The sequence below is a fragment of the Chionomys nivalis genome, chromosome 17, assembly GCF_950005125.1.
Source record: "Chionomys nivalis chromosome 17, mChiNiv1.1, whole genome shotgun sequence".
Classification (NCBI taxonomy): domain Eukaryota; kingdom Metazoa; phylum Chordata; class Mammalia; order Rodentia; family Cricetidae; genus Chionomys; species Chionomys nivalis.
The window spans coordinates 39,345,608-39,372,817 of NC_080102.1; the positions used below are offsets into that span (position 1 = coordinate 39,345,608).

Sequence of the window (27,210 nt, forward strand, 5' to 3'; positions counted from 1 at the left end):
GGGGCGGGGACGCACTTTCGCGCATGTGCGTTCGGCGCTGACGGACTGTGGGGGCGGGGCTTCAAGGAGAGGGCGGGGCTTTCCCTACCCGCGCGCGATCTAGTTTAGGAAAAGGGGTGGAAGTCACGGATGGGGATGGGCGTGTCCGCTTGACGGGCAGAAGGGCGTGTCGTACGTGGTGACGTGTTCGTCGTTGATTGGGAGAGAGAGCCGGAGCCCGCGCGGACGTGTGGCCCGCCTTCTGTCCCCTCGGCTCGCTCACCTGCAGCAAAGGTAGGTAGGTCGGCTGTGCTGCAAGTGTTGGTGCGCCCTGCTGTGGCCCTGCACGTCCGCTCAGTGTCGCGCGGCCCCTTGTTTCACAGCAGAGCAGCACCGGTCCGAAGAGACACACTGTGAGTCCCGCTCCTTTTTCCCCTGGGTGTGGTTGAGACTCCATCAGGAGTCAGTCCCTGGCTGAGGGTTGGGGGAGACGTGGGAAGAAAATGAAGACGATTGTTGCAGCCAGTACACCAAGTACCCTCGCAGTGCAGTTGGCGGTCGAGATGAGACCTTTAGGTCTGGGCCGCTCCGTTATACCCCGCCCCCCCCCCTCCCCCCGCCAACCACTTTGGTCCTGCAGCTTGCTGGAATGATCCCCATGCTCATTTCCTCTGCTCCCTCCCACCGAGAGCTCTCAAGGTAGCAGGAGCCCTCATTCATATTCCTCAACAGAGACCCGAGCGTTTTGAGCAGATCTAGAAAGAACATAGAAGTTGACTTTCATTTATTTTTTGTAGCACAAGACCTGGCACACATGGTAGGCAAGGGCTCTATCACAGGGCTAGCTTCCTCGGTATTTTTTTCTGTTTAAATTTATTTGTTGTTCTTACTTTCTCTCGCCTAGTGAGCAAACCAACATGTCAGGGTGGGAAACCTACTATAAAACCGAGGGCGAGGAAGAGGAAGAAGAGGAGGAGAGCCCTGACTCCGGTGGTAAGTGGCTTCATCACCTAATGTGTGTGGTCTGCTTGCGTGGAAGAAAGACTTTTCCTGTCTACTTTTTTTTTTTTTTTTACTGGAAGAACTTTGCTGTCCGATCGCTCTTCCTTTTCTCTCCTCCTTTTCTCTCCAGATAATCTAAAATATTTACCCTCTTTGGGTTTTGCAGAGCTGTTCAGATCCTGTTCCAACCTGTGAACATTAATTCCTAACTCTTCATTTTTTACTAGTCACTAATAGATTTTTTTTTATTAATCTCTAATCAATGATTCTATGCACGGTCATCTTTGTCACTTTATTTGCATATCCCCCCCCTCCCCAGGGTATTTTGCATAACAGTCCTAGCTGTCCTGGAACTCACTCTGTATAGACCAGGCTGATCTCAAACTCACAGAGATCCACCTGCTACTGCCTCCCCAGTACTGGGATTAAAGGTGTGTGCCACCACTGCCTGGCAATATTTTGGTTTTTAAAAATACTTATTTTTGCCGGGCGGTGGTGGCGCACGCCTTTAATCCCAGCACTCGGGAGGCAGAGGCAGGCGGATCTCTGGGAGTTCGAGGCCAGCCTGGTCTACAAGAGCTAGTTCCAGGACAGGCACCAAAGCTACAGAGAAACCCTGTCTCGAAAAACCAAAAAAAAAAAAAAAAAATACTTATTTTTGCCGGGCGATGGTGGCGCACGCCTTTAATCCCAGCACTCGGGAGGCAGAGGCAGGTGGATCTCTGTGAGTTCCAAACCAGCCTGGTCTACAGAGCTAGTTCCAGGACAGGCTTCAAAGCCACAGAGAAACCCTGTCTCAAAAAACCAAAAAAAAAAAAAAAAAAAATACTTATTTTTATTTTATGTGTATGTGTGCGTCATATGCATGTCTGGATGCAAAAAGGAGTCAGAAAAGACAGCTGGATTTCCTGAACTGAAGTTTCCATGTGGGTGCAGCAAAGTGGACCTGCATCATCTGCAAGAGGGCAGCAAGTGTTCTTAACCACTAGTTTAATCACTGAGAGTCCTCTCTGGCCCTGTTTGCTTATCATTTATTTATTTATTGTTTTAATTTCAAGACAGGGTTTCTCTGCATAGCCCTGACTGTCCTGGAATTTGCTCTGTAGACCAGACTAGTCTCAAGCTCAGAGCTTCACCTGCCTCTGTCTCCCGAGTTGTGGAATTAAAGGCGTGTCCCACCACTGTCCAGCTATTTATTTTTGAGATGTGGTTTCATGTAGATCAGGCTGACTTCACATTCACTGTGTAACTGACATTGACTTTGAGCTCCATATGAGACCTGGGAAGTAAGTTTACAGAAAGGACTTGGTGGCTACACATCCTGCTCTTCGCCTTTCCTCCTGCCTCTTACCTAGCAATCAGAGCCCGACTTCAAGGCTGTGCTATGAAACCTCCTTCATCCTTAGAAATGGATAAGAGCTGGACAGAGAAACCCTGTCTTGGAAAAACAAAACAAAGAAAGAAAGGAAGGAAGAAAAAGATATAAGAGACTCCTGGGGGCTGGAGAGATGGCTCAGTGGTTAAGAGCACTGGCTGCGCTTCCAGTGGATCTGGGTTCATTCCCATTACCCACATGGTGGTTCACAATCATCTACAACTCTTATTTCCAGGGATCTGAGGCCCTCTTCTGACCTCCGAGAGGAAACTAACCATGCACATTGTTTACATACATACATGCAAGTTAATCATTCACACATAAAATAAAATGAATACATTTAGTAAATAATTGTTTAAAGTAATTAAAAATAAGAATTCAAGACTAATGAATGATTCAAGATACATACTTAGATGAATTTTTTTTCCTTTTTTTAAAATTTTGTTTTGTTTTTTGAGACAAGCTTTCTCTGTGTAACCCTGGCTGTATTGGAACTCATTCTGTAGACCAGGCTGGCGTCAAACTCAGAGATTCACATGCTTCTGCCTCCCAAGGGCTGGGATTAAAGGTGCATGCCAACACCACCCAGCTACTTAGATGAATTTTTTATGTGTAGCGTATGTACTTTGGTATTGGAGATTGGACCCAGGCCCTCACACGTGTTGTAAAGAAAAACAAGGGAATGAGAGCCAAGACAATCAAGAGAGTGGTTTCCTTTGGGGAGAAAAAGGAAGAACAAAGGGAGGAAGGAGTAAGGGCACTTGGCAAGACTGGTGTTAAGTGTGTTCACTGTACAGTAATTGTCCAATTGTCCTTTTGTTTTATGGAGCTCTTTGTTTTGTGTGAGTGATAAGCATATTAAGTATGATGCAAAAGGCAAACATTTTCTGTCATTTGTTTCTCCATAGGAGAATATAAATATTCAGGAAGAGATAGCTTGATTTTTCTGGTTGATGCCTCCAGGGCTATGTTTGAATCTCAGGATGAAGATGAAGTCACACCTTTTGATATGACCATCCAGGTAAGACTTCCTTGTTACTGGACTCATAAAATCGAGGGTAGGTGTGATGGTGCATGCCTTGTATCCCAGTACTCGGTAGGCAGAGGCTGGCCAGGTCTATATAGCTAGTTCTAGGATAACCAAGGGCTGTATAGTGAGACTCTATCTCAAAAAACAGGAAGAAGCCTGTGTCACAGAATGTGGGTGGGTAAGGTGCTATGTGGTAATCAGGTCAGAACCCGAGGGATGGAATAGCCATTGTCTCCTGACTGGCTGGCTTAAGCCTGGAGGACCCATACTGGTCCCAGTTCTATCAGACTGTTACTCATCCACAGGCCTCATGTGAGTTCCAAAATCTCCGTTTTGATGAGAATCCTGCTTATTTTGCACCCATCCCCCCAAGAAAGGTCTGGGGATGATGACATGCGCCTGTAATCTGCACGTTGGAGGCTGCAGTAGGAAAAGCATGTCTTCAAAGGCAGCTAGGGTGGCATCGTGAAATTCTGCCAAGAAGGAAAAGGAAAATTAGTGCCGCTTTAAATTGTCTTGTTTTTCAAGACAGGGTTTCTCTGTATAGCCCTGGCTATTCTGGAACTCGCTCTGTATTCCACGCTGGCCTCAAACTTATACATCTGCCTACCTCTGCCTCCTGAATGTTGAGATTAAAGGCCTGTGCCACCACTGCCTGGATATTTTTAAATTTTAATACTGTGTGTGTGTAGAAGGTCGGGGTTATCATATCACCTGGAGCTGGAGTTCCAGGCAGTTGTGAGCTGCCTAATATGGGTGCTGGAAATTGAACTTGGGTCTTCTGCAAGAACAGTGTGTGCTCTTAACCTCTGAGCCATCTCTAGCCTACCTAGTATTCCTTTTTTAAGTTGAGTGTCTCATGTAGCTTAGGGTGGCCTTAAAATTTGCTTTGCACCCAAGGCTAACCTTAAATCCTTTCTCCATCTCCCACGTACTGGTACTATAAATATGTACTACCATACCCAGCACATGCCATTTTTATTTATTTTAAAATTTTGTTTAATTAAAATTTTGTTTATTTTGTGAATATGGTTGTTTTATGTTCAGGTATGTCGTCTATATTTATATGCTTGATACCAGAAGATACCAAAAAGGACTTCATATTCCCAGACCTGGAGTTACAGTTGTGAGGCACCATGTGGGTGCTGGGAATAGAAACTGAGTCCTCTGGAAGAGTAGCCAGTGCTTCTAACTGCTGAGCCGTTTCTTCACCCCCACAAACACCACGTTTAAAAGTTTGTATGTTAGTGGTGGATAGTCCTCTCAGATGGTCACCTGTACTTGCATCTGATGAGAATTGGAGGGCACCCTCCATTTTATTCGGGGTACTCTAGGATAATGGCTTCCACCTTCTGGGTTAGCTTGGAGAAGGTAGAAGTGGGTTCTCCGTGGAGTTGGATTGTAAAGTCAAGTGTTGCTGTTATAGTGTGGATAAGGTCCTTTTGAGGCTCAGTGGTTGAGACCAAAGTTCAATCCCCAGTATCACCATAACCACAAACACCACCACTTCCTCCTTCACTTCCTTCACCACCACCACTTCCTCCTCTTCTTCTTCCTCCACCTCTACCACCTCCACCGCCACCACCTTCTCCTTTTCTTCCTCTTTCATCTCTACCACCACCTCCTCCTCCTCTTCCTCCTTCACCTCCACCATCTCTACCACCACCACCACCACCTCCACCATCATCTCCTTCACCTCCACCACCTTGTCCTCTTCCTCTTCTTTCTCCTTCACCTCCACCACCACCTCCTCCACCACCTCCTCCACCACCACCTCCTCCACCACCACCTCCTCCTCCACCTCCTCCACCACCATCTCCTCCTCCACCACCTCCACCACCACCATCTCCTCCACCACCTCCTCCTCCTCCTTCACCTCTACCACCTTCTCCTCCTTTTCTTCCTCCTTCACCTCCACCATGACCACCACCACCTCCACCACATCCTCCTCTTTTTCCTCCACCACCTCCACCACAGATAGACACACATACACACATCTTTTTGCAGGTGAAACCTGAGAGTTGAAAATTATTTGTAGTAAACAATTACAATACAGTCTTAAAATGGGCAAAAGAGGCCTAGGGATATAGATCAGTTGGGAGAGTGATTGCCTAATATGTGGAAGACCCTGAGTTGGTGATGTGTACTAATATTTCTAGCATTTGGGAGATAAAAGCAAGAGAATTAGAGGTTCAAGGTCATCCTTGGCTACATATTCAAATTTCATGCCAGCCTGGACTTCATGAGGTCCTGTCTCTAAAAGAGGGCTGGGGACAAAGGACTTGAGTAAGCTGCTGTTAAGAGTGCTGAAAGGGGCCGGGCGGTGGTGGCGCACGCCTTTAATCCCAGCACTCGGGAAGCAGAGGCAGGCGGATGTCTGTGAGTTCGAGACCAGCCTGGTCTACAAGAGCTAGTTCCAGGACAGGCTCCAAAGCCACAGAGAAACCCTGTCTCGAAAAACCAAAAAAAAAAAAAAAAAAAAGAGTGCTGAAAGGGGCCAGGCATGGTGGTGTACCCCTTTAATCCCAGCACTCAGGAGGCAAGCAGATCTTTCTGAATTCAAAGCCAACCTATTTTACATAGTGAGTTCCAGGACAGGCAGGGCTATGTAGAGAGACCCTGTCTCAAAAAACCAATAAAATAAAATATCATCTTTTTTTTTTTTTTTGGTTTTTCAAGACAGGGTATCTTTATGTAGCCTTGACTGTCCTGGAACTCTTGGTGTAGACCAAGCTGGCCTTGAATTCACAGAGATTAGCCTGCTGGGATTAAAGGTGTTCACCACCACTGCCCTGGCTAAAATAAAGTCTTAAAAAGAATGTGAAAGCGAGCAGCTGGTATGTGGTAGTTCCTCGGAGATACAGACCTCGGATTGCTGTGGGTTCATTAGTCCTGCTCTCGATGGGTATGACATGTGGAATGAAAACCAGACACTCCGCTGGTAGAATCCATGTCTACCATGCACAAAGTCAGGAGTTCAGTCGCCAGCCCTGCATAAAACCCACTGCGATGGGCCACTCTGAGGGCCTCCAGCCTCACCTTCCATGTGCTGAGTTACAGACGTGCCGCCATGCCTGTTCTATGCGGCACTTGGTATCCAGCCTCCAGCTTGTGCATGCCAGGCAGGCACTCTCCCGACCGAGTTCCATTTCCCAGCTTGTAAACCCTAAGTGCTTACTGCGCCTGGCTCTGACAGAAGCTTAGTAAACACTCAGAATTTTTATTTTCTCAGTGTATCCAGAGTGTGTACACCAGTAAGATCATAAGCAGCGACCGAGATCTCTTGGGAGTGGTGTTCTACGGTACCGAGAAAGACAAAAATTCAGTGAATTTCAAAAATATTTATGTCTTACAAGATTTGGATAACCCAGGTCAGTAATATTAAAAGAAAATGGTTTCCTTTATGTGGGAACTTCACTAAGCTGAAAGAAAGAGGGCTCTGGAGAGGAAGCGGCTTTACTCTTGACTGGGAACTTGCTTTCTTCAGAGAAAGTCCCTGCCACACTAGTTCCATAGCGGTCGAATGAGGAGGCCTCTGTTAGCCTGTGGTGAAGGTGGTGCTCACGGCCTTATTTCTTTGCCCTCTTTGACTCTGCCTCTTACCAGGTGCTAAACGTGTGTTAGAGTTTGACCAATTTAAGGGACAACAGGGAAAAAAGCATTTCCAAGACAAAATTGGCCATGGATCTGACTACTCCTTGAGTGAAGTGCTCTGGGTCTGTGCCAACCTCTTCAGCGATGTCCAGGTCAAGATGAGTCATAAAAGGATCATGCTGTTCACCAATGAAGATGACCCTCACAGCAGCGACAGCGCCAAAGCCAGCCGGGCCAGGACCAAAGCTGGTGATCTCCGTGACACCGGTGGGCATTTTCCTTATCCTTTTATTTCGTTATTACTTTAAAAATATTTGTTTTTATGTGTATGTATATGCCTATATGTATTTATATCCACCGCACCATATGCATCCAAGACTCTGTGGAGGTTGGAAGAGGCATCACATCCCCTAGTGCGGGGGTTGCAGATGGTTGTGTGCAGCCATGTGGTTGCTGGAAATTGAACTCAGGTCGACTGCAAGAACAGCCAGTGCTCTTAACTCCCGAACCACTCTCCAGTCTTGTTTCCTTATTTGCTTTTTTTCTTTAATTTTATTTATTTTATGTATGTGGGTTTTTTGAATACATGCATATCTGTGCATCTGTCTCTCCAGCCCCAAAGGAATGTATATTTTAATTTTTTAAAAATTTAATTATTTAAGAATTTTGTATGTAGGGATATGTATTATGTGTGTTTGTAGAGATGTTTGCATACCACTTTCGTGCCTGGTGCCTGTGGAGGCTTGAAGAGGGCATTGTATCCCCTGGAACTAAAGTTAGACAACTGGGAGAGCAACCTCTGAGCCATCGGAGCTGAGCCATCTCCCCAGCCCTTCTTATTCTTTTAATGACTCCTAACCTATTTTCTTTATAGTTGAGATTAAGCATTTGCTTTTGCCATCAAGAGCCAAATGAAAGAGTAAAGTAAAACTGGGGTCACACCAGTGTGGCCTCCTAAATAGTCTTGCCCGCTATCTAAAAGTCTCTAGCAGGGCACACTTGTCTTGACATCAGTGCTGCTAAGAATGATAATGATTTGAATGTTGTTTGAAGTAGTTATGACAGCTGATAGGCATAGCTACTTTCTTTAGGTCCTGATCATGTTAATAGTCAATCTAGAGTTTGTATATTTTTGTCATATAGCCCATGCTGGTCTAGAACTTGCTGTGTAGCCAGGCAGGCCTCAAGCAGGCAATCCTGCCATAGCCCCCCAAGTGGTATTATTCCTGGTGTGCACTGTCATGCCTAGCCTAGGGAGGCATTTGAAGGACGTGTGGCTTAGGCTGGAGAGATAGCTCAGTAGTTAAGAGCACTGGCTGGTCTTCCAGAGGACTTGACCTCCATTGTCTGCACCCACATGGTGCCTAACAACTATCTTCAGTTCCAGGGGATCCGACGCCCTCTTCTGGCCTTTTTGATTACTGCATGCATGAGGTACAGAAACATGCAAACAAAATACAGATAACATATAAGTACATCTTTCAAAAAAAGAGTAAAGGATGTTTGGCTGTAACTGCTTATGCATGGCCAAAATCCCAGCACTTTGAAGACTGAGGCAAGAGGAATATGAGTCCAGCCTGGGCTACAGAGTGAGGCCTTAGCTAAAAAGCAATCCAGCAAACGAAACCCATTTGAATTTAACTGAAAATAGATGCTTGAGTTGGTCACAGTGTTACATCCCACAGCTTCAGCTGCTAGGGAGCCTGAGGCAGGAGGGCTGCATAATCTAGGAGTTTCTGACCAGGCTGTACTGCAGGACACCAAGTACTGCCTGCCTGCTTGTTTGATAGATACAGGTTCTCAATTTTCACTCAGGCTGGTCGGGAAGTTGCTGTGGAGCTGAGGATAACCTTGAATTTTTGGTCCTAATCCTGACCTACCTCTCAAGTGCTGGGATTGCAGGCACGCTCCACCACTGCCCTTGGCTGATGTGTATGTGTGTGTGTGTAATGTATATACCAAATATATATAAATGCATGTATATTTGTTTTTTCGAGACCAGGTTTTTCTGTATATCCCTGACTAGCCTTGAACTCACAGAGATCCATTTGCCTCTGCCTCTTGAGTGCTGGGATTAAAGGTGTGTGCCACCACCGCCCAACTAGCTTTTCTGTATTTCCAAGATCAAAAAAAAAAAAAAAAAAAGAAAGAAAGAAAGAAAGAAAAGACGAAAAGACTACATAAACTCTCTGTGACCTAAAGCTCAGTATGTGGCCCACTGTAGCCTCAAACCCACAGCAGTCTTTCTGCCTCAGCCTCACAAGTGCTGGGATTATTTGCATGTCTCTTATAGACATGATCTTTCAAATATTTCTCTTTCTGGAGATAGGGTCTCACTGTGTATCCTTTTAAACAGAAATTTAAGTCCTCACCCTTGATCCCCAAAAAACCAAACTTAGCTGAGTATGGCGGTGCACCTTTGATCTCACCACTGGGAAGACAGAGACAGATGGATCTCTGTGAATTCCAGGTCAGCTTCGACTACAGTTAGTTCCAGGCCAGTCAGAGCTACATACTAAGACCCTGTCTCAACTACCCCCACAATAAATAAATAGATGGATAGATACATAGATAGATATAGATATAGGTAAATGAGATTTTTAAAATTGCATTTATGCCAGGTAGTGGTGGCACACACCTTTAATCCCAGCAATTGGGAAGCAGAGGCAGGCGGATCTCTATAAATTCAAGGCCAGCCTGGGCTACAGAGGAAGTTCCAGGACAGCCAGGGCTACACAGAAAAACCCTGTCTTAAAAAAAGAGAAAGAAAAAAATTGCATGTATTTATTTTACATATCTGTGTGTGGGCACAGGGATGTCACTTTGCAGTCTGTGAAGGTCAAAGGACAACGCTTAGGAGTCAGTTCTCTCCTTCCAGTGTGTAGGTCCTGGGATTGAACTCAGGTCGTCAGGCTTGGTGGCGAGTTCTTTTACCCAGGGAGCCATCATGCTGACTTAACATTGCTTTGTAGAAGCGAGATGATTCAGTGATTAAGAATGTGTGGTGCTCTTTTTTTAAAAAAAGTTTTCACCAGGTACCGCCCCATCATCCTAGCACTCTGTAGTGGATGGGTGTGGGATCGCAGAGGCAGGAGCCTTGTTAGGAGTCTCAGCAACCAGGACTACATACTGAGGTCTGTGTGAACACAGAGTGGTATTCTCATCTGCTGTACTTTGTTTCCCTGTTTGCTCTGTTCTCACCTCAGGGATCTTCCTTGACTTGATGCATCTGAAGAAACGTGGGGGCTTTGACATATCCTTGTTCTACAGAGACATCATCAGCGTAGCTGAGGGTGAGGACCTTGGGGTTCACTTTGAGGAATCAAGCAAGCTGGAAGATCTTCTAAGGAAGGTTCGAGCCAAGGAAACCAGAAAGCGAGTACTGTCCAGGTGGGCACGCAGCCTGTGTGAGCTGCCCGTCCTTCCCGAACACACCGCAAACAGTGCATAGGTTTGACTTCCGCACCTGCGCTGCTGCCACACTGTTCCTCCACCTGCTTTACCTCGGGATAGCAAGACCTGTTTCTTTGGCTGGAGATAGTACTGTGAGTCTCCACAGTAATGCAGCCTTCCCTTTCCTTGATGTCTGAATCCTCTGCTACATTCCTTAGTACCATGTCTGATCTCTGTAGATGGCAGATGGCAGGAACATCTGCCTCATGAGGTTATGTGTTGTAAAGAGTAGGTAAAAGACATCTAACACACACACAAAGAAGCTTAACAGATGTTATGTATTTGTTTGTTTATTTTAAGTTATATGTTTGTGTGGGTGCCCATGTAGGCAAGAAGCACTGGATCCCTTGGAGCTGGAGTTATAGATAGTTATGAGCCACCCAGCATGGATGCTGAGAGTCGAACTCAGGTCCTCTGGAAGTACAGCAAGTGCTCTTAACCACTGAGCTGTATCTTCAGCCCCAGATGACAGTTATCGTTGTCAAAATTATATTATTATTAAGCCAGTGAGATAGCTCACCAGATAAAGGTGCCTGCTGCCAAGCCTTATGACCTGAGTCCTTTATTATTACTTATGTATTTATGTATTTTTTTATTCATCCATTTAAGACATGATTTCTTTGTGTAGCCCTGGCTGTCTTGGAACTTGCTCTACAGAACAGGCTGACCTCAAACTGAGAGATCCTCTTGTTCCTGCCTCTGCCTCCTGAGCAGATTTAATCCCTGCCTCTGGGATTAAAGCCATGGGCCAGCACACCTAGCTTTATTTTGATTCCTTTTTTTTTCTTTTGGAGACAAGGCTTCTCTGTAGCTCTGGTACCTGTCCTGGAACTAGCTCTTGTAAACGAGGCTGGCCTCAAACTCACAGAGATCCGCCTGCCTCTGCCTCCTGAGTGCTGGGATTAAAGGCATGTGCCACCACTGTTAGATTTTTTTTTAAAAGTCAGGGTCTTGCTATGTATTCCCAGCTGGGGTTGCAGGCGTCTGCTACCAGGTTTAGCTGCATTCTGATCCCCTCCTCCCACTTCTCCCCTTATTTATTTATTTATTTATTTATTTATTTATTTATTTTTTTAATATTTATTTATATGTATACAATAGTCTGTCTGCATGCATGCCTGAAAGCCACCAGACCTCATTACATATGGTTGTGAGCCATCATGTGGTTGCTGGGAATTGAACTCAGGACCTTTGGAAGAGCAGACAATGCTCTTAACCTCTGAGCCATCTCTCCAGCCCCTATTCATTTGTTTTTATATTTTGGACAGAGTCTTGTATTTAGACCTGACTCGCCTGGTATTTGGTATGTTCCCTATGCTGGCCTTGAACTCATGACAATTTTACTGTCTTTGTCCCTCAACTGCTGGGATTAAATTCTTGCTACCACACCCAGTGCTATATTCTGTTTAGAGTCTGTATTTTAAGACATTATTGGAAAGAATAAAACAAATTGAAACTTGGCTGCTATGAAAACATTTTACATGGGAAAGTTCAATGTTTCTTTCTTTCTCCTCCATCAGGTTAAAGTTCAAGCTTGGCAAAGATGTAGCGCTCATGGTGGGCGTCTATAACTTGGTCCAGAAAGCTAACAAGCCTTTTCCAGTGAGGCTCTATCGAGAAACAAATGAGCCCGTGAAAACCAAGACTAGGACCTTTAATGTAAACACAGGCAGTCTGCTCCTGCCTAGTGATACCAAGCGGTCTCAGGTAGGTGGCTAACCCTGCTCAGTCTTCCGTTCCAGGATTGACAGGAGGTGGGGGCCGGGATGGCTCAGCAGGTAAGAGAGCACTTGCTGTTCTTGCAGAGGACCCAGATTCCGTTCCCAGCATCCACATGATGACTTACAACCATCCATAACTTCAGTTCCAGGAGCTTAGACCCCCTTCTTCTGACCTCTGCCTGCACCAGACCTGGTCATTGTCCATAGGTATGCGTGCAGATAAATAAATCTAAAAAACAAATTAAAAACACCAAAAAAACAGGAACAGGCATGGTGGCATGTGACTTTAATCCCAGCACTCTGGAGGCAGAGGCCGTTGGATCTCTGTGAGTTCAAGGCCAGCTTGGTCTACAGAGTGAGTTCCTGGACAACCAGGGCTATAGAGACCTTGTCTTAATAGGAAGGGAACACTTTGAGCAGCCTGACCAGCTAGGTCACTCTTCACCTGCATCTTTCTAGATAAGTTGTTAAGACAGGAAGCCACTGACCTTGCAACCATAGCACTTGGGTCTGTGAGGGCAGAGAGCCGAATAGGACAGGTGTTGGTGGGTGGGAACTTTGGCCTTGATTGCTCAGAACACACTGCTGTAACTGTTTAAGTACAGCAACAGGAAGTGCTTTGCGGTTAATCCCAGGCTGAGGAGTTAGGGTTTGCAGGTGCAGTGGACTGTTTAAGGGTGAGAATTTATTTTTGCTGAATTATTTTGCTTTGCCTGATGAATATACCCTGCTTTTCTGAGCATGAAAGATCAGGTCCAGCACCTTCTCTCTTTTTGTCCTTTCTCTGGTGTATTTTCTTTAGAAGGATGTGATACTGAAAATTGAACACATCCTTTTATTATTTTGTGACTGCTTCTCCCTGTAGACCAAGCTGGCCTTGAACTCAGAGATCCACTTGCCTCTGCCTCCCCACTGCTGTAATTAAAGGTGTACATCACCATGACTGGTTGAACACATTTTATTTAACTATATAAAATGTGGGAGATGATCAGAATTTTGTATACCTTCAGGTCCTAACTGTCTGACTAGTTAAGTATTTTTATTCAACTCATTACACACACACATTTTTTTCTGAAGTATAAATTTCACACCAGAAAGTCTCCCTGCTGTTTGAAGGATAGAAAGTATAAAACATTCTCTTTTTATTTGTAACTAGACTGTCATGTTGGCTTACTGGGTAGCAGTCGTCTGACCACTGAGTTTCTTTATTAATAGGTAAATCAGAAGGGTCATTTTAAAGGCCTGTGACCACTGCCCAGCAGGTGTTTCTTGCTGCCTCCCCTCCCCACCAGAACTCAATCCAGGACCTGATGTGGGTGGGACCTTCCGTCCCATAAAGTCCTGTGAAACAAGTGCTTTCCCCACTGAGCTGTTTCCACAGTCCTTGGTTTGTGTGTTTGTTGTGTGTCATGGATAGGCCTTGGAGCTCGATAAATATAATTAAATAAGAGAAAAAACAATTTCTGAGGATCATGGCCTTTGGCACAAGAAAGATATAGATTTAAAGTTCACCATCAGCCAGGCGGTGATGCCTTTAATAAAGACAGTCAGAACCGTGAGCTTGAGGTTAGAACAACAAGTTTCAGGACAGCCAGGGCTACACGGAGAAACCCTGTTTTTGGAGAGGCAGGGAGAAAGACCACTGTAGTTGTATAATCTGGAGCATGTGCCCAGCTATTGACCTTCAGTTCAGTCGTCTGTTAAACGCGTTTTTGTTGTTGTTGTTTTGCTTGTTTTACTTTAGATCCAACTCAGAGCCTCCTAATTGCTAGGCAGGCACTTGACATTGAGCCGTCCCTGCTGCTCCTGTTAAACAGCCAGGACTGCTACAAAAGACAAGTTAGATGGCACATATAAATTACCTGGGAGTTGTATGAGGAGCATGTCGCCTGCTCCATGAAGAAAGCTGGTCTGTGTGTGCACATCTGTGCACCGTGCACTCATGCAGAGGCCAGAGGAGGACATTGTCATTCTGCTCTGGCCTCCTTATTCCCTTCAGATACAGTCTCTCGCTGAACCAAAGCTCTTATTGTTTCCTTCTCCAGGTTGGTAGGCTGCAAACCTCGAGATCCTCCTGTCTCCTCCCCTAACCCAGCGGTGGGGTTCCAGGCACATCTGGGGTTACATGGGTGCCAAGGATGTAAACATGTCCTCACAGCTGTAGAGCAAGTGCTCTGACCCGCTGAGCCATCTTTCCAGGCCCCACAGAGCTGATTTTAACTAGCTGATGTTTGGTGGCTGCAAATGTATCTCTACATAGCTCTTTGGTGGCCCTTGTTATTCCCGTCCTTTCTCTTCTAGACATATGGGAGTCGTCAGATTGTGCTAGAGAAAGAGGAAACAGAGGAGCTGAAGCGGTTTGATGAGCCAGGTTTGATCCTCATGGGCTTTAAGCCCTTGGCAATGCTGAAGAAGCACCACTACCTGAGACCCTCCCTGTTCGTGTACCCAGAGGAGTCCCTGGTAAACGGTGAATACATAGGCTCCCTGTTCGTGTACCCAGAGGAGTCCCTGGTAAACAGTAGACCAAGGGGTAACCCACCACTGTCACTGGGTTTCCTAAGTGGATGCTGCTTGGACACGTATAAGAGATATGAATGGGTATTTTAAAAATGTCTCATGTTTGGGAAAACTAGGTAATGTTGCATGTTTCTATTTTGGAAATGGGGACTGAGAAAAGTTAAATTTCTTCAGGCATCTCACCATACTGCCATGTACTGTAAAAAATCCAGGGGGAGGGGCTATAGAATTTGAGTTTGGGGTTTTTGTTTTGTTTTTACTTGCATTGGTGTTTTGCCATGGGGGGTTGGGTTCTCTGGGGTTACAGACAGCTGTGACCTGCCATGTGGGTGCTGGAAACTGAACCTGGGTCCTCTGGAAGAGCAGTCATCTCTCTAGACAGTCATCTCTGAGCCATCTCTCCAGACCACAATTTGAGGGTTTTGTTGTTTGTTGTTTTTGTGTGTGGTTTTTTTGAGACAGGGTTTCTCTGTGCAGCTCTGACTGTCCTGGGACTCATACTATAGACCAGGCTGGCCTCGAACTCATAGAGATCCATCTGCCTCTGCCGCCCAAGTGCTGAAATTAAAGATGTGCACCAATACCACCCGGCTGGAATTTTTTTTAAAGGTTTCATCCTATGGAATTGTAAGAGGGACCAAATAATAGAGCGAAAACTGAACCCAGGACGTTCCTCTGCTTTAGCTGTGGGCAGTTCTAGGTGATATGACCTTTGCCCTTGTCTGTACTTGAGCACTTCACAAGGAGCTCATCAACACCTGAGTGGCTTCCGTTGGTACTGGAAGCTCATGCCTCACATCAGCCTAACATTGGTGTGATGAGACGGCAATGAGTCATACTCCCAGTGCAGTATTTGAACCCCCAAACTTGGTTGCTTTTCTTTCTGTTTCTCTGTCCCTTCGACCTCTGCTTTCTCTCAGCTCTGGGTCTTTACCTTTTCCTTACTGAGGTATCATGGCCCTGTAAAGAAAATGAACAAAATTTTATGGCTGGGTGTGTTGGCACACTCCTTTAATGCCTTTAATCCCAGCACTCTGGGAAGCAGAGGCAGGCAAATCTCTGAATTCCAGGCCAGCTTGGTCTACAGAGCGAATTCCAGGACAGTCGGAGCTACACAGAGAAACCCTGACTCAAAAAAAAAAAAAAACCAAATCAAAACAGACTGTGGTTATGTTGGGGAATGAGGCGGGAGAGGAGAGTGCTTTTGGACGCAAGCCCCTCTGCCGTTTGTTTTCCAGGCAGCTCAACCTTGTTCAGTGCTCTGCTCACCAAGTGTCTGGAGAAGGAGGTCATAGCCGTGTGTAGATACACACCCCGAAAGAACGTCCCCCCTTATTTTGTGGCTTTGGTGCCGCAGGAAGAGGAACTGGACGGTCAGAATATTCAGGTGACTCCAGCAGGTATGTGGCAGAGAGCTCCAGGCTCTTGAGCCTTCCGTGTGCTTTGGAATCCCATAAGGGGTCTGAAGCACAGAGTCCCCGATAATCAGGCCTGAGAAATGTGCGATTTTAAGGTTTTTTTTTTTTTTTTTTGGTTTTTTCGAGACAGGGTTTCTCTGTGGTTTTGGAGCCTGTCCTGGAACTAGCTCTTGTAGACCAGGCTGGTCTCGAACTCACAGAGATCCGCCTGCCTCTGCCTCCCGAGTGCTGGGATTAAAGGCGTGCGCCACCACCGCCCGGCAATTTTAAGGTTTTGTAGGTGGATGTGATGTCCTGACAGGCAAGGCCACCATAGATGGCAACAGTGTGTGCAGTCACAGGCTGTCAAGCCTCAGGACGGGCTCCACTGTATGTATTTGCACGTTGTTTCAGGGCTTCTCTGTTGACGTTTTCCTTTACTGAAAGTCTCTTGTTACCCTTAGTGATTGGTGTAATTGCCAGGGCAGTGTGGTGTGTGGAGACGACATGGATAAACTGAAGTCAGACTCCTTTTTAGCCCCTCTGTGCAGTCTCACTATATAGCCCAGGCTGACCTTGAACTTGTGTTCCTGCCGCTGCCCCTGCCTCCTGAGTGCTGTTATTACAAGCACGCACTGCCATATCCAGCTGTGACTTTTGTCTTCTGCTGTACATCTGAGAGCTCACTTTCTTTTGTTTTGAATCCATCTCCGCCACTTGTCAGCTAGCCAACTTGGGGACAGAATTTACTTTTCCTATTCTTGCTTGAAGGTTGTTTTATATTTGGGATAATTTCATGTGCTTATCCTTAGCACAAGATGTCACTGATCCTAGTCCTCTAGTCATGCTAATAAGAACCAACGTCAACATGTTATTTTGGAGCTGTTAAAACCAGGGTCATCAACATGCTTGCTTAGTAACCTAACCTCTCATTTAACCTCTTACCCTTTCATGCTGTAAGCTTCCCAAGCTGGCTGTCCAAAACCAGTAGTGACCTCAAAGTCCTTGTCAATAGTAGACACACTGTGTGTGTGTGTGTTAGTGTTAGAGAGCAGAGGGGAGAAATTGGCTCATTTGTTTAACACCTTCAGCCCTGCCATAAGGGCCCTCACCTGGCGGCAGTATTGATTAGAGTGGCTGGGTTTTTCCTTTTAGAACCATGGAGGGACTGTACCGGGATCCACAGGATAACTCCTATCTCTTTAATGTGTGCTTTAAACTGCAGTAAAGATGGGAAAAGGCTGTAGCTCAGAGGAGAGCCCGATGACGCTGGGACCAACTGTTGCTGCCTGGCTGTTGCTCCCCGTTGGGGCATCCCTCCTCTGTCAGGTTTCCCATGAATCCCTAGAGTCTGCTCAACTAACGTTCACAGCTGTCGCCTGGTAAAGGAGGAACTGGACTTAGACCCCCGGCTGCAGCATCACAGGGCTCAGAGACAAACAGCCACACCACTTAAGTCAAACCTCAGAAGACCTGTTTTCCTTCCTCAGGCTTCCAGCTTGTCTTCCTCCCCTTTGCTGACGACAAACGGAAGGTGCCCTTTACTGAGAAGGTGGTGGCCAACCCCGAGCAGGTAGACAAGATGAAGGCCATCGTTCATAAGCTCCGCTTCACATACAGGTGAGCGCTGGGTCAGCCTTGGGCCCTCTTCTGGTGCTCTACTGAGTTGGACCGTGTTAGAAATTCGGGTTAGACATAGACTAAGAGGGCGTGGTTCTCTTCAGGTAGTCAAAACCAAGAAATCATTATTTGTCACCAAGAATTTAAAAAGTACATGGGCTTTTAATCCCAGCACTTGGGAGGCAGAGGCAGGTGGATCTCTGTGAGTTGGAGGCCAGACTGGGTACAGAGGTAGTTATAGGACAGCCAGGACTATACAGAGAAACTCTGACTTGAAAAACCAAAAATAAAAGTACATCGAGAATGGAGGCTCTGCTTATCTTGAAGAGTCTCAGACTGTGCGGGAGACCTAAAAAGTCAGCAGAGGCAGGTGGATCTCTGTGAGTTCGAGGCCAGTCTGGTCTACAAGAGCAGTACCAGGACAGGCTCCAAAGCTACAGAGAAACCCTGTCTGGAAAAACAAAAACAAACAAACAAACAACAAAAAAAAAGCTAAAGGCTAGAGGTTTCACAAGTTAGAAAAAAGTGGCATGTGTTTACTTGATTTCTTGTTTGTTTTAGATGGGCTCTTACTCTGTAATTCAAGTGTGCCTAGAAATTGCTATGTAGCCCAGGTTAGCCTCAAATTTGCCTCATGGTATAGTGGGATTTCAAGTGTGCATCACCATGCTCATCTCAGACACCACGTCCATAGCTAGTGCTCAAAGAGGTCAGAGGAGGAAGTTGCAGCCCTTAGGACTGGAGTTAAAGCCAGTTTGAACAACTGCCGTATAGGTGCTGGGAACTGAACCCAAGTCTTCTGTAGGGGCAGCAAGTGCTCTTAATGGCTGAGCTGTCTCTCCAGCCCTGCATAACTTTTTTTTTTTTTTTTTGGAGGAAGGGAAGGTTGAGACAGGGTTTCTCTGTGTTAGAGACAGCCCTGGCCGCCATCTTTCTTTTGTCAGTTTGTATTTGATGTACGACATCTACCTCCTTCCTAGATTGTCAGTGCCCCGTAGAGAAACGCTGGGGTGCTGCTCTGCTGCACTTTGTCCTCTTGCGCAGCTGCACTGTGAGACCTGATCAGCAGCTCCCAGCCCTTGGCCTCCGCCACTCTTGGTTTCCGAGAGTTTGATTGTTGCAGATGTGCATAGAAGAGGAATGGTGTGTTTGTTCTTCCGCAACAGTTCTTTCCTCAGCACGCGTCCTCTAGACTCAGCGCTGTTGCTGCGTGTCTGGATATGTCTGTAATGCACGAGGTGAGAGAAGGCATAGGATGCCCTAAGACCGGGGTCACAGATGGTTGTGAGTACTCGTGCGGGTGTTCCTAATCAAACCCAGGTCTTTGGAAGAGCAGCCAGATCTGTACCACTCAGCCATCTCCCTGGTTCCTTCCTTTTTGTTTTTTTTTTTAAAGACTAATAAATTTGAATATACTTAATATAAATATGTAATATACTATGTTCTTTATTCACTCATCTTTTAATGTATGTGTGTAGTTGGATTTTTCTGTGGGCTGTCAGCTCACAAATAATGACACAGAGACTTATTAATTTTGAAAGCATGGCCTTAGCTTAGGCTTGTTTTTTTTTGTTTTGTTTTGTTTTTTTCAAGGCAGGGTTTCTCTGTAGTTTTGGAGCCTGTCCTGGAACGAGCTCTGGTAGACCAGGCTGGCCTCGAACTCACAGAGATCTGCCTTCTACCTTTCTAGCTGCAATTTTTGAGGAACCTCAATTCAGTTTCCCATGGTTCCTGCCCGTTTTGTAGTCTCATCAAAAGTGTACAAAAGTCCCAATTTCTCCCCATCCTGGCCATGCTTCTTGCTTTTGTTTTTTAAAGACAGTATTTTATTACTCAGTGTGGTGCACCTGTAGTTCCCAGCACTCTGAAGGCGGAGGCAGGAGGATTAGGAGTTAGAGGTCATCCTTGAGTTCAGGGCTTCCTTTGGGATCCATCTTTTTAGGAGGGTGGAGACTGACTCAGTATGTAGTCCTTGCTTGTGTTCACACCTGTGGCTTATTGACTGTCTCCTGAATGCTGGCCTTGAACTTACTATGTAGCCTAGGAAGAACTGGAGCTTCTGATCTTGCCTTCCCCGCCCCAGCACTGGGGTTACAAGCAGGGGCCTCCATGCCTGGTTTTGGTGTTGGGAATTGGACCCAGGGCTTCATGCTGACGAGTCTCACACTCGGCTGAGCCACATCCCCAGCCGCCATCTTTCAGTTTTTGAGAGATGTGATGTGATAACTCATGTAGCCTCATTTATATTTCCCTAATGAAAATGACAGTTGAACGAACATCTCGTGTATTTCTTGGCCATGTGTATGTCCTCTTAGGAGACATGCTTATCAAGATCTTAGTTGTGTGGCTTTTAAGTTTTTGAGACATTGTCTTGCTGTCTAGCCCAGAGTGGCCCAGGTGTTGAAATTGGTGGCATACATCATCACGCTTAGCTTATAGTCTATTTTAAAGTCAGTTTGTTTGTTTTTTGAGATAGGGTTTCTCTGTAGCTTTGGAGCCTGTCTTGGAACACTCTGTAGACCAGTCAGGCCTCGAATTCACAGAGATCCACCTGCCTCTGCTTCCCAAGTGCTTGAATTAAAGGTGTGCACCACCATCTGGCGTTGTTGTTGTTGTTTTTGCCATCAAGCTTGAGTTTTTCACATTCTATCTTTGCATCTACTTCTACTTCTGGGCAAATGACACCTTTCATTGTAGTACACACCCATAATCCCAGCGCTTGGGGAAGTGGAGGCAGGGGTATGAGGAGTTCAAGGTCATTACTGTGCAACAGTTTGAGGCTAGTTTGGAATATATAAAACTCTGTCTCAAAAAACAACAACAATACAAACAAACAAAAATATGCCTTTCTCCTTCAGCTGTAACTTCCTGCTATTGTTCTTTCCTAGAAAATGGGAGCACTAAGAATCTACCATGTAGGGCTGGGATGCAGTTTCCTAGCCTGTACAAGGCTCGGGTTTGATCTCAGGCATGTCTTACACACACAAACACACATCAAGAACAATAAAGTACCATGTGTTAAACAACAGTGCCAACATTATATCAATTATTTTTGTTAATATTTGATGCTGAATTGAATCTGGGGTCCCCAGCATATGAGGCAAGTTCTCTTCTCTTAGCTATACCTTAACCTTATCCTTTATTCTCCTTAAGAAACCTGAAAGGGGGGCTAAAGATGGCTCAGTGGTTAAGAACATCTACTGCTCCTGCAGAGGTCTGAAATTTGGTTCCCAGCACCTATGTCAGGTGGCTCACAACCACCTGTAACTCCAGCGCCAAGGGATCTGACACCTTTGACCTCTGCAGTCTCCTGTGATGTCTGCAGATGCCTATTCTTGTGTGTGTGTGTGTGTGTGTGTGTGAGCGCAATCCTGAAGGTTAGTCCTATGCCCACTTTGTGGATGGAACAGGCTACAGGCCGGCAGCCCCCTTTTCGGTCTCATCGAACAGAAGAGCGTAGAGACCGGGTTTCAGCTCTGTGTGTGTGGCTCAGGGTTCAAACACTTAGCTCCTGTGCTGCTCTGTCCACAGAAAGCATGTTTGATCCCTCCCTCTCCGTCCTGCTGTCCTTTGTTTCTTTTCTCTACTTTGATCATCCTGTTTTCTCTGTTCCTGTCTCAGCCTGAAGCTTCTAGTGACAGGCAAGTGGCCAGGTTTGCTTTGCAGTTAATGGTCCAGCATCCAGTCAGTGATAAATTGAAAACCGGAGAGAGTTGATTTACTTGGGAACTGGCCTTAGACCCGTGCTGTCTCCGCTGGTTATTTAGTTCCTTCCTGAAAGCTCTTGTGTTCCGATGTTGTTTGAACAGGAGTGACAGTTTTGAGAACCCGGTGCTGCAGCAGCACTTCCGGAACCTGGAGGCCCTCGCCCTGGATATGATGGAGTCTGAACAAGTAGTAGATCTGACACGTAAGGACTGTGCCTTTTGTTGTTGGTCGTCGGTGCTGGGGATTGAATCCGGGGCTTACACATTGCAAGGAGGCAGCCTTCTGCTTTGTTTGGTGAGCTACATCCTTAGGCAAGATCTTTCTTTCTGTCCAGTACCAAGTGGTGCTGGTGTATGTGTGTGTTGGGGGAACCACAAAGGAAGACAGCTTTTGCTTTTGACCCTCTGACTGGTGATCTGAAGTGTTTTTCTAGCCATCTTCAAGCCTCCTCATTCAGACCATCTCTGCTTGAGAGGTTTTCTAGGTCACCTTAGACTGCCTGGAACAGATTTGGCTAGCTCTGCGCTGACAGGAGGAAAGCGTGCCAGGCTCCTGAGACCTGACTCTGAACTAACTAGGCCACCCCATGTCTGTGTGGTGAAAGTTAATGCTGATAACATTTACTGAGGCCTGCAGTATGGCAGGCAATGTTGTCCTGCCTGCTGACTCAGTTAATATCCATAGTTCTGAAGCGGGGGCTTCTGCTGTCCTTACTTTCCAGAGAGAGGGGTGGTTTCTCAGAGCAGTCAGTAAGTGGATCCATAGGAAACAGAGTCCTGCCCTCGCCCTGAACCGCTATACTTGCTGCTTTTCTCTCAGGCCTTGCTGTCAGACCCCCCGTTTGTTGTTGTTGGTGGTGGTGGTGGTTTCTCTGTAGCTTTGGAGGCTACCCTGGAATTAGCTCTTGCAGACCAGGCTGATCTTGAACTCACAAAGATCTGTCTGCCTCTGCCTCCCAAATGCTGGGATTAAAAGCATGTGCCGCCACCGTCCGGCTCTTAGACCCCTTCTTGATAGTGTTTATGAAGATGCAGGCTGTGATAGGGAAGTAAATGGTCACTGGAAGCAGATTGGACTTAATGAAGGTGACAGTTAAAAGCACCAGAACAATTAGTTTGGCCTGCTTAGTGTCCTAATTCCCTGCGGCTTCTTCCACCAGACAAAATAGCTCTTATTAAAAGCAGGCATGATTGTGGGGACTGTCTATCTGAAGACAGTCTTTCAGTTCAGCGGCCTGTGAGGAAGGACTACTTCCCGTATCCTCAGTTCCCTCCAAGTGCAAGAGAGAGTGTGTAGTATATGAAGGTACTATGCCATTTAAATAAGGAACTGGCATTTTTTCAAGACTTGGGAATCTAAGGAGGTCATAGAATGGTCCATCACAATACTGAGGATGCTATGTATGGAGGATGCCAGAAGGATCTAGTCCGTGTTCTCTTGGTCACCTGACTCAGTGCTCTCGTGTTTCCCACAGAACTGGAATGGACAGGTCACTGGAATACATGTGACTCACATGAGCACCCTGTTGTTTTGATTTTCTAGTGCCCAAGGTTGAAACCATGGATAAAAGACTGGGTTCCCTGGTAGAAGAGTTTAAAGAACTTGTCTACCCCCCAGGTTATGACCCCGAGGGCAAAACTGCCAAGAGAAAACAAGGTGAGAGCTGCAGCCTGGAGTACGGCATGCTCCTTTCAAAGGTTTCCTCATGGTCTTTATGGTCTTACCACAGACATAACTGGCTTTCTTACTTTTCTCTTCATTTCTGGGGGGATGATGAGTGTACTAGGGGTCAGTGAGGACCTCACATCTCCAAGTAAGCACTGTCATTGCGCTTCATCCCAGCCTTTTCAGAAAGCTATGTACATGGGGTAGTGGGGCAGTATGGGGCAGATAGGGACCAGTCCATATATCAAGGGAATAAGGTGGAGAGCTATAGATGAGGACACCCAACATCCTTCTCTGGCCTCTACAAAGACATGCACTGGTACATGTGTGATAAGAATTGCATCAAAAGCTGGATGTGGAGGCACAGGCCTGTAGACCCAGCACTCAGGAATGACAGGAGGACCTGGGATACACAGCCTCCAAAAAAGTGACATTTATACTCCATCTAGGAAGAAGTGAGTGTGTTTTTATATGTTCTTTAGTCATTTTGCTTTGAGACAGGGTGTTTGTAGTTCAGGCTGACCCTCAAGTCCAGGAAACCCTGACTTCTCTTTCTGGGTGCTGGGATTACAGGCATAGATCACCACACTGGCTTCTATGCTCTTAACAATCTTGTACTTTACGCCCATTATCTAACTTTGTACGATTTATTTATGTGTTTTATATGGTGTTTTATCTGTACATCTGCACACCAGAAGAGAGCATCAGATCCCACGGGACAACAGTTATAGACAGTTGTGAGGTACCATGTGGGTGCTGGGAATTGAACTCGGGACCTCTGGAGGAACAGCTAGCGCTCTTAACTGCCCCTAATTATCTAAGTTTCTGCAAAGACAATGGTAAAGAGAATGTACGACGACCTGCTTTGACGTGTAGCTCTCCAGTTGGGAGTGTCGTCTCTTTGACTCCCCTTGTTGTCTGCTCCTGGCACTGATCATTTTCCTTACAGATTTCCTTTACTATGAGGCTCACGTTTGTAGAGAAGCACCAGAAACACTGTCACCATTTTGGAATGATTTTGGCTTAGGTTTTAATCCTTTTGGCTGTCTTTGGCAAAGTAAAGCCATATTTAATCCTCGTTGCCCAGTAGACCCATGACGACAGGAGTGGCAAGAGATCAGATTGGTGGCCATCCTGATTGCTCCATTTTGCTTCAGAACTGACTCCTGTCATTCTCTAGAGGTTGCTGTCAGACATTGTCTGGTTTACCAATAAATTTGTCACTCGCCCTGCCTGTCTTTATTGCCTGGTGCCTCAGAACTTAAATGGTTATTTTCTTACACCTTGGATTTGCTGACATTGAAACCAGGGCCTTAAGCATACTAGGCAAGCAGTCTATTGCTATGCTGTGTTCCAGAAAAAAAGAAAAAGTGATAGGGCCCAAGCAGAATGAGCAGCTGCGCCAGATGAGCAGATGGCAAATGGTCAACTGCATCCGCATCCTAGGACGGTCTTGTGCCACGTAGCTAGGGGCCCACTGGAAGAATTTCTAGGTTGTTCCTTCCTGCCTTTTCTCTAGATGAAGGTTCTCCAAGTAAAAAGCTTAAGGTGGAGTTATCAGAAGAAGAGCTGAAGGCCCATTGTGCCAAGGGCACACTGGGCAAGCTCACTGTGCCTACACTGAAGGAGGTCTGCAAAGCCTATGGGCTCAAGAGTGGACCGAAGAAGCAGGAACTGCTAGACGCTCTCACCAGATACTTCCAGAAGTGAAGACCAGTTGCTGTCTTGCCAAGCTGCAAAGAACTGCCTGATAGAAATGCAAGGGACTTTATCATGGAAATTGTGGCCCTCCCACTCCACTGTGCTGTGCCTTACACTATATGAATAAAGAGCTCTAACTTTATACTGTGTACTGTTCAATATGAACGGGGAAGTAGCTGTCTCAAATCCAGAGGTTACTCTAATTGGCTCTTAGCTTAATCCCCCCCCACCAAGTACATATCAAGTAGAAACAAACAGGAGGTCGGGGAAGAGTGTGGGGATGGATAAGTGGTCATACAGGTCCTTCTGGAGTGACAAGCCTTAGGAAGATTGTATTCCCATGTCTTCCCACCTGTTCTCTTTAAATGTCTGATGCTGGGGCTGGAGAGATGGCTCAGCAGTTAAGGACACTTGTTGCTCTTACAGAGGACCCAAGTTTGTTTCCCAGCCCACACATATATATATATATATATATATATATATATATATATATATATATATATATATATATATATATATATAGAGAGAGAGAGAGAGAGAGAGAGAGAGAGAACCATCTATAACTCCACTTCTAGGGATCCAGTACCCTTTCTGATCTCTATGGGCGCTAAGCACACAGTGAGCATATATATTTGCAGGTAAAACACAGAACTCCATGAAACCCGAATCCACAAATAGCCTGCTTGGGATAACTGGCCCGGGAGGTAAACAGATCCTTAGCAGTGGGCTTCCTGCCCAACCAGACTGAGAAAGATGAGCATCATCTGTCTTCACTCATCTGACTTGTATGGTAGTTATCTGCACACTGTTCGATCTCAAACTAAAGTACTGTTTGTGTGATAGAGGTGTAAAGCACAAGAGGCAGAAGTGACAGTGACTTCAGTTGCCAGCACTAACTCCATGTGCCTGACTGACTGTCAATAGTGGTTTCAACTCCCAGGGCACACTGGTTAATGGCTTCATTTCTGGTTGGGAGAGAAGGTAGACTGTTACTGCCATCTAGTGTGCGGACGCCTGCCAGGCTGCCTGCAACCAACCAACTTGTGTTAGGAAATCCTGCTGTATAGAACAAGTGGGAACAGAAATTTTTAATATTTTTACCTTTATGTGGTTTGCTACTTTGTTTGCATGTGTGTGAGGGTGTTGGAAACTGGAGTTAGACGGTTGTGAGCCACCATGTGGGTGCTGGGAATTGAACCCAGGTCCTCTGGAAGAGCAATCAGTGCTAGTCCCTCTTTTCCTTAAGAGACAGGGTTTCTGTGTAGACCAGGCCTGCCACTGTGTCCAGCATGCTGGGATTAACTGTGTGTGCATCATCTGGCTTTTCATGGCCTCTCAGTGAAGAGTTAAGGCTGGAGATATAGTTCAGTGGTAGGTGTGCTTGCTACTTAGCACCAAGTGAAACAACAGCTGGGCTTGGAGCAGTAGTAGAGTACCTTGGAAGCCCTGGGCTTGATCTCCAACACCAACACACATTATCAAAATACAATAAAGCAGGGGTGTAGTGCATACCTACAATTACAGCATGGGAGGTGGAGGCGGGGGATCTCTTAAGAATTCAGGCCAGTCTGGTCTATGCACCCGGAACATCTCAATGTTTCCTTACCCATGTCACAACTGCCCTAGAAATGCTAAGCGTTTCATTTTCAAATATTAAATGATAAAACCGAAAATCAGGCACTGCTGCTACATTTCATTTAAAATGTAATATGAACATATTTATTAGGATGCTCAAGAATGAACATTATTTTCACTCTCTTCATGTGACAGAGAATACATCTGACCCATGTTGAGGGAGGAAAGGGATAGGGCTCTCAGACTGGGTGTCAAACAGCCCCACAAGAAATCCCCATTCAACGAAGGGCAGAATGTCCCTGATAGCATTGCTTCTGCTCTAAGTTCCAGCCCCATTGTTCTTTATTCCAACTATTCTGTCCTTGTCACTCTTCAAGATCCAGGCAGTCAAACTCAGGCCACCTAGGAGTCTGCAGACCATCCTTTTGGATTGTTACTGCCTTGATACCCTCAGTAGGGAATGGGGTGAGAACAGAAGGTTACACACATCAAAAACACAACATTAATAAACGGCACTTGGACGTAGGTTTAACATTATCAGACTTTCTCTTCAAATGATGGTGGGCGGGAGGGGCTGCTGATAGATCTTCAGTCATGGTAGCATATATGGAGATCTCATATGCAAAGGCGTGAGGGACCAGTGTTACTGTCATCTTGTCCTGCACAGAGTGAGTTTGCAGATGAAAGTAGACACTATCCTTGGTTTAGGTGTTCGCTGGTTCTTCCCACTGTTAAACTGTGACATTCTGCCTCTCTCCTGCCCTAGATATCATTTCACTTAGATTAAGTGAAACATTTAAAAATGGTAGGAGAGGGCGGGGAGATGGGACAGAACAACCCTGTAAGACTATAAAAAATACAAAAACCAGA

General features: G+C 45.9%; 1 protein-coding gene across 3 annotated transcripts; it reads left to right on the forward strand.

Annotated features, from left to right (window-relative positions):
* Positions 1–215: 215 nt before the first annotated feature.
* Positions 216–24,893, forward strand: Xrcc6 (X-ray repair cross complementing 6). 3 transcript variants are annotated; one of them, XM_057792322.1, is made up of 13 exons: positions 216–273; positions 884–972; positions 3,265–3,377; positions 6,619–6,757; positions 6,993–7,247; positions 10,187–10,370; positions 11,954–12,140; positions 14,456–14,624; positions 15,913–16,074; positions 17,562–17,691; positions 21,501–21,601; positions 22,942–23,055; positions 24,584–24,893. In XM_057792322.1, exons 2-13 carry the CDS (start codon positions 897–899, stop codon positions 24,772–24,774), a joined length of 1,821 nt encoding a protein of 606 aa, XP_057648305.1. In that variant the 5' UTR covers positions 216–273; positions 884–896; the 3' UTR covers positions 24,775–24,893. The 3 variants fall into 3 exon arrangements, with proteins under 3 accessions (XP_057648305.1, XP_057648306.1, XP_057648307.1); XM_057792323.1 differs by having other exon boundaries at positions 272–392; XM_057792324.1 differs by lacking the exons at positions 216–273; positions 6,619–6,757 and having other exon boundaries at positions 956–972.
* Positions 24,894–27,210: the final 2,317 nt, after the last annotated feature.

Excerpts from the sequence above, each read along its gene's own strand:
- Xrcc6 (XM_057792322.1), top strand. The coding sequence starts at position 897 with ATGTCAGGGTGGGAAACCTACTATAAAACCGAGGGCGAGGAAGAGGAA. Across the intron at positions 10,371-11,953 it reads AGAAAGCGAGTACTGTCCAG|GTTAAAGTTCAAGCTTGGCA; the intron begins GTGGGCACGCAG and ends CTCCTCCATCAG. Across the intron at positions 17,692-21,500 it reads AAGCTCCGCTTCACATACAG|GAGTGACAGTTTTGAGAACC; the intron begins GTGAGCGCTGGG and ends TTGTTTGAACAG.